Consider the following 9,553-nt stretch of genomic DNA (forward strand, 5'->3'; position numbering starts at 1 on the left):
ATCAGATACAAAAATCTTGACTTACCATCGAGAGATGTATGCCATCACGCAAACTGTGGCAAAATGGAGGCAATATCTATTAGGGCGACATTTCACAATAATCACTGACCAGTAGTCCCTCAAAAACCTCACAAAATCACTAACCAGTAGTCCCTCAAAAACCTCACAACTCAGATAACTCAGATCCCAGAACAATAAAAGTGGCTAGAAAAATTAGTTGGGTATGATTTCACCATCAATTATCGACCGGGAAAATAGAATAAGGCTGCGAATGCCCTGTCTAGACCACCTGAGGTTGGCACATTTTAAGCTATATCTGAGCATTCGTTTGAGTGGCTCGCTGAGTTGATAGAGGCAAACAAAATTCATCCTGAGTTGCTGGCCATCAGCAGGGCATAGAAAGCAGACCGACGAATTACACGGCCTACTCTTTTTGCAAAGCAATGCTCTTTTTCAAAGGTCGTTTGGTCATACCACGTGATCCTTCCTTAAAACAACTTTTGCTTCAGGATTCTCATGATTAAAAGATAAGCGGACATGCTGGAGTTGCTCGTACTTTTCATCTCTTATCCTCAAACATTTATTGGCCAGCAATGCGTAACGATGTTAAGGTTTATTGGTTTACTTCAATACTTATTTTAGGCTATCATATCTATAAGGGTCAAAATCTGACCACGGGTTAATCATCCCTAAGAGGAACGATATGAGGTGTGAAATGTGTGTGACCAATTGTATATACCTTTGTTACTGTTAAATATAACTCAAAAAGCTTATGTTCCTCCGCCTAAATTATAAACACTGTTAATCTTCATTAACTGGGCGCCTCGTACCCTTCTTCATCTTGCTTCTTTTGCTTGTTGAAATTTGTATTTATCTTCTTAATCTCTCATTGTCTTTCACCATAAAGATGGATAGGCCTTCTTTCCTTAAGGCTTCTTATCAGGAAGCTTACATGACCTTTCAGTGCACCCATGATCTGCTAAAGACCTCACACATATCGTAGGCATCATAATCTCTCTTTCCAACCTTCTTTACGGATGTAGGTGTCGTCTTATTACGTATAAAATAGAATTTTGGAATTTGAATTCTTAAAAGTTAGCTCAACCACACGTTCTAGAGTAAGAAGAAAGAGTAAAAATCTTAAATGCCCTGTAGCCTCCTACTTATAAGTGTGGTGCACGACACACCCATATACAAGACTCTACTAGACACGGCTTGTAGACTGCCTAGGAAAGAACTGCTCTAATACCACTTTTGTCACGACCCGAACCGATGGGCCACGACGGGCACCCGGTACCTTACTCAACCGAGTACCAACGTAACATAACTTTTCATATTATTCCATCATAGGTAAATAAAACGGAGTAAAGCATGAGGGAATACAAACTTATAGATATGAAGTACGGGCCTATAAGACCAATATAATCACTCGTGTACTGAACATAGGCCGACAAAGCCATACAATCTTTTACGTACATGACATCTGTCAACAAGCCTCTAAGAATACATAATTTTTGTAAAGGTCGGGATAAGGTCCCGACATACCAAACAATACACATCTAAACCATACTGACCAAACAAGCAACTCCGAAGCAAATAGAGTGCACCAACATCTTTCACTGAGCTGATAGCCTACTTGGAGGGCTCTCTACCTGTCTATCGGGACCTGCGGGCATGAAACGCAGCGTCCCTAGGCAAAAAGGGACGTCAGTACGAATAATGTACTGAGTATGTAAGGCACATAAATAAGTACATAACAGACATGGAGGAAATATAGAGTAAATGACTCCACCTGTAAGTCTGAATAACTTTATAAATCATGAAATAATTATAGTATCATGCATATGCATATGAATGTCATGTCGTGCATAGGTATATGTTCCATAACATCATTAGCCTCTGAGGGCATCCCTTCGTATCATCTTTACCACTGTGGGTAAAATCATCAACGTATACTAGCTGATCAGGTGGTGGTGCGTATATAATGCCATAACCTTTCCCATATCCCATATACATATATATACATTCATATATATACGTATATAACGCCATCTGGTCATGGGTAAATTTACATGAATGCAATGCATGAAAAGCACGTCAATAAAATCTCTTGGAGTGTCATAAGACCATTATGCCTTTGAATAATATCATGAAGTAAACTTTTTAAACTTACGTATTTTTCTGAGACCCAAGAACAGATGATGGAATAATATGACACATGGAGAATCAAGAACATAAGCATCTCTAGCATTTCTATGAACAGAGTCATTTATGGAAGTTGTGCATTTGCACGTTTCATTTACATCGTATGGATCATGCCAAAAGAAATAAGGGATAGCATTAACATACCTGAACCGATTTTCTTGACAATACCTTTAGCACCGTTGATTGCGATAATCCGTAACGGAGGATCGATGTAGGGAAGAATCCGTATGATATTCTTTGAGAAAGATTGCACCGTACTCCCTTCGAATCGCAAAACCCCGTTGCTATAAAATCAGTAGTCTCGTATGATCTTTTGTAGCAAAGTCACGTTGATTGAATTTTGAAAGAGTTGCTGAAGCTTCATCTTCATTTTTGAGATTCAAAGATTGAATTTGAAAGGTTTTCTTAACCTTTAGGAGTGGGCCCTACTATGTGGCTTAGTTGGCCACCAAACTCCCTTAAAATGACACCTTGAATATTGATTTAATAGTCATATGTTATGACTTTGTGGGCTTCCACGTTTGGGGTGGTCAATCTTATCCAATCAATGTATTAATTAATTCCTTAATTAATTTGCTAATTCTCCATTAACCAATAATTAATCAATTATCCACATACTTAAGAATTACCTCAAATTACTTAAAATAATACTCACTTTTCACATACCTTATATACCTTACTATCATGGTCATTTAGTACCTTGTATGGTACTAGTCCATAAATATCGGGTATTAATGCTCGGCCCGTATTTTATCCCAGCATGCCAAACTTGGACGAAAATTCATCTTCTTTGACTTGCTTACCCTCTCACCTTGACGAATTTACTCGCCACTTGTTTGAAATAGCATAATACTTGTAATCTCCAAATAATCTTGTCCTTGAACTGATGTCAATTATCATACGACAAATTCAACGTACATTACTGTAGGGCGTAACATCATCGTAATATATTACTACGGAGCGTAACATTATCATAATGTAGTACTACAAGGCGTAACATCATCGTAATATTGCAGGGCGTAACATCCATAACTTCCCCGGATGGGGCAATATTTCGGCCGCTGTTGGAACCCCCTCATCTTCCGCCACCTCCACTTCTCCGAGAGCAGGAGCATCATTTTCCGGTACTGGAACTTTGGCAAGTGTATCAGCACGGGAAGAAGTGCCGGCCATTTGTTTCGATTGATCAAAATAAATGAGTAAGAGGAAGTATGAGGGAAGACGGTGGCGTCAAGTTCTGACTGACGAGAGAATGAACTCAGAAGTTAGGAATGTTGAAGAAGGTAAAGGTTTGTAAAACTGTTTAGATGAAACAGAAAAAATAGTGGTGGAATGGTGTTTTATCCCTATTTATAGGAACATGAATGTCCCTGGAGAGAAACCCAAGAGCCTCCAATCAAAAACTGATAAGGCACGGAAACGATACGGTGCCTAGGAAACATGCGCCTCAACAATGCATAAAGGGCATTCATGACGCTGCAAACAGACACGATGGTTCAGTTCCGAACTGACATAACGGTTCGATAGTACCATCAAAATGCCATACCGGCTTCTTTAACCTAAGGTTCTCGTTCGACGCACCACGATCAGATTTCTCCTAACTTACAAATCAACAAAGTCCGTCCGTTGAGCTCGCCAAGAAGCAACCCCTTCGGACAGAGGGACTAACTGTATGGGTCAAAATCTAACCATGGGTTAATCATCCCTAAGAGGAACGATACGGGGTCGACCAAGTCGTAGTCGTGCCTACAAGGCAAGATGGCAAAGGACACCTCAGCCATTGTTGGGGCCAGACCGTAAGAAAGCTTACGTCGCGGAACCAGTGTAGCGGTCAAGCAATTGAAATAGGGCGTGGTATCGAGAAAGTACGTTGGTCAAAGACCATTGGATAAATGTTGAAACTGCTAATATAATAGGGTAGCTAAACCCTAAGGAAGGGGGAGGCCAGAATCAAGAGAACCTCTGAGGGAAGAACATCTCCTTCACTCTTTTTCTATTTCTCCCATGTTCATGATACGAATCAGTTATAGATGTAAGCTTATTACATATGATTGATGTATAATTATTGTACGAAGAAATATTGTTCTTCTTCTTCTTCATTTTTTTTCTCTATCCTGCATATTTATATTTGGGATTAATTATGTTTAGCTAAGATTTACCTTCTTTAATTCTAACAATTAGTTCGACAAGAGGGTTTTATACTTTTTTGTTCAAACAATACCAATATGCTTTTTTTTTAAAAGCTATCACAATTAGTTTCCTATGTGATCTGATTGTAAAAATAAATACAAGCAATATATAAAATTTATACTCTAACTGGATATATGAAAGGTATTAGTTGTAATATTATACTCTCTTTGTCTAATTTTATAAGACACTTATTTTATTTCTATTGGAAGTTTAAGAAATTGTTAATTAATTCTATGTTTCGAGTATATTTTGTAATTTCTTTATACGTTAAGATTATTTCGATCACCCACGTACACCGCTAGACAATGCCCCCTTCTATAACGATCCAACCGGTCATTTTGAGAATTTGTGTCCCGTTCGAGCGCTTATGGTCTCAAGTACATTTGTATTGTGTATTATGACTTGCTTGTGTGGCCGGGTTCGGTCTTCCGATGATTCGAGACTGATTTGGGTGAATGATTCTTGTTTTAGAATCTTAAGTGGTAAGAGTTGACCGGAGTTTGACTTTTGAGTAGTCAACTCTGGGAAAGTATTTTGATGATTCCAATAGCTTTATATGGTAATTTTGGACTTAGGAATGCGTCGGATTTGGATTTTGAGGTCCTTAGGTACATTTGATGGATTCTGGCAAAAGTTGGAAAGTTCAAGGTTTGGAAGGTTGAGAGGTTTGACCGGAAGTTGACTTTGTCGATATCGGGGTCGGGTTTTCCAGGAGTTAGTATAGCTCTGTTATATCATTTGGAACTTGCATGCAAAAATTAAAGTCATTCCGTGTTGATTTGATATGATTCGACGCGAGTTGTAGACGTTAAAAGGTCATTAGTTCATTAGGCTTGAATTGAGGTGCGATTCGTAGTTTTGATGTTGTTTGATGTGATTTGAGGCCTCGAGCAGGTCTGCATTATGTTATGAAGCTTGTAGGTAAGTTCGTACGGGGTCTCGTGGGCCTCGAGTGTGTTTCGGATGGGCTACGGGCCATTTTCTCATGTTTTGGACTATTGTTCTGTCATTTGGTGTCTTCTTATTCGCGTTCGCGACTGCACCTCCACGTTCGCGTAGAGATTTTTGTGGAGGCTGCATTTCTGCTCTTCGCAGTAATGGCGACCGCGTTCGTGAAGCTTGGGGGACATTTGTCTTCATTTTCGATTGAAGGCTTACGTGATCCCGTATAAGGGAAGTTGGAAGGGGCATCGATGATTTATTCATCGCGTTCGCGACTTCGAGACCGCGAATGCGATGTTGCAGGGTAAGTGGCCAATGCGTTCGCGACCTAAATGTCACATTCGCAAAGAACGTTTAGTAGCTGATGAGTTTTATGCTTTGTGATCGCGAGGGAGTTTCGGCGATAGCGATGTATTGTATCTATGTAGAATATATAAGTACTCTATTTCGAGGGTTATAATATTTTATCACTTTTAGAGTTAGAGACCTTGGATTTGGGCGATTTTGGAGGGGATTTTCACGCTTTGGTTTGGAGTAAGTGTTCTTTACCCGGATTTGATTTTATTTCATGATTCCAATTTTTATCATTAAAATTTGAATTGGAGAAATTGGGATTTTTGTAATAACTTTAAAAATATATAACATGAGGATTTGAAGGCCGATTTGATATCGAAATTGGATAATTTCTGTATGGTTGGATTCGTATCGGAGTGGATGTTCGGATTTGGAGAGTTTTGTTGATTTTTGAGGTGCGGACCCGGGGTTGACTTTTTAGTTTTCATTAAAGATCGAAACTTTATTATCCGGAATTACTTCCTATGAATTTTATTTGTGATATTAAGTTATGATATTATCCGGAACGAGCTAGATTCCTGCCACGTCCCCAAAATCATGGGGCAAATTACATAGTAGGATCGAACAATTCCATTCTAGACGGTTAGACAGCTGTACCAAGAATATTTACTGTTGTAAATAAAAATATTTCTTATTTAGGGTTCCCCCCATTATATAAGGGAGACCCAAAGCATTTGTAAGACCATCTTTTTACTGAGCAAAGAATATACTCTCTAAATTTTGCCTGTTGTTCATCAGAATTGTTCCTTAGCTTAAATTGTTCTTATTATGATTCTCTTACTTAATTGTTCTAACTGCCCTAAGCCACCTCGAGGTCACCTTCTCGAGGTCACTGTTGTTGACTAATATTGGTTTGATTCAGTTTTGTCTTTCGTTTCTACTTCATATATCTTATTTATTAATTGGTATTGAACTAAATCACATATCTTTAAAACCACAAACCAAGTTTAATTGTTACTCGTATTTTCAAGGTAAACAGTTTGGCGCCCACTGTGGGGCTAAAGATAATAGTGATTATTTCTTTACTGATTCTCGTTACACACGTTGTTTTTAACCTTTTTCTTGTCAAGATTTTTTGATTTTGAGGCTTGAACATGTATAGCACACAAAACACACATGTTCATGACAGTGAGGGTCTTGGAGAAAACTACGGCATAGAGGTCGGTGTACCACCCATAAACCCTCAGGGAGTGTCGTATATAGAACCAGTTGATATCAGTTCGCACAATGCTCTAAACACGGATGTAGGCACAGACCCCGTAGGGAATGCACGCAGGGAAGCCCGACCAGGGGACCAAGGAACGCCAGGAGTAGGAGATGGGGGAGTCAGTGTCCAAGTAATATTAGAGATGCTGCAGGCTCAGCAAATCACCATCGCTCAACTCCAAAGTCAAAATAAAACCCCAAGCGTAGCTGAACATGACAACAATCGATGTGCTAAACAAACACCAGAAAGGTTTAATGAAAACGGCTCGGGGACTGACCCCACGATTCTGAAAATGCTCGAAGAGCTCACTAAGAGGATCGAGTCTGGAGAAAAGAAAATTGAAGACAATGATAAGAAGGTTGAGGCTTATAACTCCCGTGTAGACCAGGTACCCGGGGCACCTCCAGTTTTGAAGGGTCTAGATGCCAAAAAGTTCATACAAAAACCATTCCCTCAGAGCGCCGCTCTGATGCCCATTCCCAAAAAGTTTCGCATGCCTGACATACCAAAATACAATGGAACAACGGACCTTAACGAACATATTATTTCATACACCTGTGGGATAAAAGGAAATGACTTGAATGATGATGAAATCGAGTCAGTGTTGTTGAAAAAGTTTGGGGAAACACTCTCAAAAGGAGCTATGATTTGATATCACAACTTAGCTCCTAACTCTATTGACTCATTCGCTATGTTGGCAGATATCTTCGTTAAAGCCCAAGCCGGGGCCCTAAAGGTGGCAGTGAGGAAATCGGACGTCTTCAAAATTATGCAAAGGAATGACGAAATGCAAAGGGATTTCATGTCCCGGTTTCACATGGAAAGAATAGAATTACCTCCGGCCTTCGATGACTGGGCAGTAAAGGCCTTTATGCAAGGTCTGAATGAAAGGAGTTCGATCGCTTCTCGGCAGTTGAAACAGAACTTGATTGAATATCCAGCTATGACATGGTTGGATGTACACAACCGTTATCAGTCAAAGATCAAGGTCGAGGACGACCAGTTGGGAGCCCCCTCGAGTTCAGTTTATCCTATCAGATTCGCAGCCAAGTCCCCCAGGGACAAAAATCGAGATCAAGATTCAACAAAGAGCGGCATCAGCCATATGCCGATCGAAGGAGAAACGGCCCGAGCCGCAACACTCTTCGTAGTGATCGAAGAAACAATCAAAGTCAAAACTCTCGGGGACTCATGAGCAAAAGCGGATTTGACAAACACTCCAACCCCGCAGAAGCTCCTCGATTATTAGAATACAACTTCAACATCGATGCATTAAGAATTGTCTCCGCTATTGGGGGAATTAAAGACACCGAGTGGCCCAGGCCAATACAGACCGACCCTTATCAAAGAAACCCAAACTTGATGTGCAAGTATCATGGTACACATGGTCATCGGACAGAAGATTGTAGACAACTAAGGGAAGAACTAGCTCGCTTGTTTAACGAGGGTCTCTTTTGAGAAATTCTAAGTGATCGGGGTAAGAATCACTTCAGGGAGAGAGACTCAAAGAAAAATGAGCAAGAAGAACCATAGCATGTAATCCAAATGATCATTGGCGGAGTCGATGTTGCTCAATGTCCTATATTCAAGCGCACCAAAGTATCAATCACAAAAGAGAAACAGACTCGGAGCTATGTGCTCGAGGACACCCTATCATCTGTGATGAGGAAGCAGAGGACGTATCCCAGCCTCACAAAGTCGCCCTGGTAATCTCTATCCTTTTAAATAAAGTTCAAGTTAAACGTGTTTTAGTGGATCCAGGTAGCTCAGTGAACATAATCAGATCGAGGGTCGTGAAACAACTTGGACTGGAAGATCAAATTGTACCTGCATCCCGGGTGCTGAATGGCTTCAATATGGCAAGGAAACAACAAAGGGAGAAATTATCTTGCTAGTAAACGTAGCCGGGACCACATAAGACACCAGGTTCCATGTCATCGAAGGCGACATGAGGTATAACACACTCCTCGGGAGACCAAGGATATATAACATAAGGGCAATGCCTTCGACTCTCCATCAGATGACGAAATTCCCGATAGAGGAAGGAGTGAAAATAGTCCACGGAGAACAGCATGCCGCAAAAGAGATATTTGCAATCGAGGAAGTGGTGCCGATACCGGAACCCTTGACCTCGGAGAAGTCGTGCTCCGAAGGTAAGCAGGTGACTAAGTATCAATCACAGCCCCAAGCCTCGACGGATGCAGAATAATAGGTAACTGAAGGCGAAGAAGGGAACTCCCCAGCTTCTGGAACCTTCGTTGTTCCCGATAAGCTCGATGCTACCAAGTCAACTGCTCAAGAGAAAGGTACACCTGGGAATGGGATTAACCCCCGAACTCAGGAAAAAACTCATTTAGTTTCTTATTGATAATATGGATCGCATTGCTTGGTCCCGTTTAAATATGACAGGGATTTCGCTCGAAGAATAAATAAGTAAAATAACGAAAGCTTATATTGATGATATGACTGGTTAAGTCCCTGTGCTCGGAGGACTATTTTAATTCATTTGTAGGAAACAGTCAACGTTTCGGGGCGATGCGACACGAAGCTCAACCCAAAGAAACATGCCTTCGGAGTTGGCACGGGTAAGTTTCTCGGCTTCATGGTGTCAGATCGGGGCATCAGAATCATCCCCGACCAGGTCGAGGCTTTCGA

The 9,553-nt window shown here is 40.7% G+C and overlaps 1 protein-coding gene across 1 annotated transcript; it reads left to right on the forward strand.

The window, feature by feature from the left end:
- The first annotated feature begins 3,400 nt into the window (after positions 1–3,400).
- LOC109221691 lies at positions 3,401–8,356 on the forward strand. The gene is made up of 3 exons (XM_019386157.1): positions 3,401–3,494; positions 7,600–7,886; positions 7,937–8,356. The coding sequence occupies exons 1-3, from the start codon at positions 3,401–3,403 to the stop codon at positions 8,354–8,356; spliced, it is 801 nt and encodes a 266-aa protein (XP_019241702.1).
- Positions 8,357–9,553: the final 1,197 nt, after the last annotated feature.

The sequence above is a fragment of the Nicotiana attenuata genome, unplaced genomic scaffold (assembly GCF_001879085.1).
Source record: "Nicotiana attenuata strain UT unplaced genomic scaffold, NIATTr2, whole genome shotgun sequence".
In the NCBI taxonomy this organism is placed as follows: Eukaryota; Viridiplantae; Streptophyta; class Magnoliopsida; order Solanales; family Solanaceae; genus Nicotiana; species Nicotiana attenuata.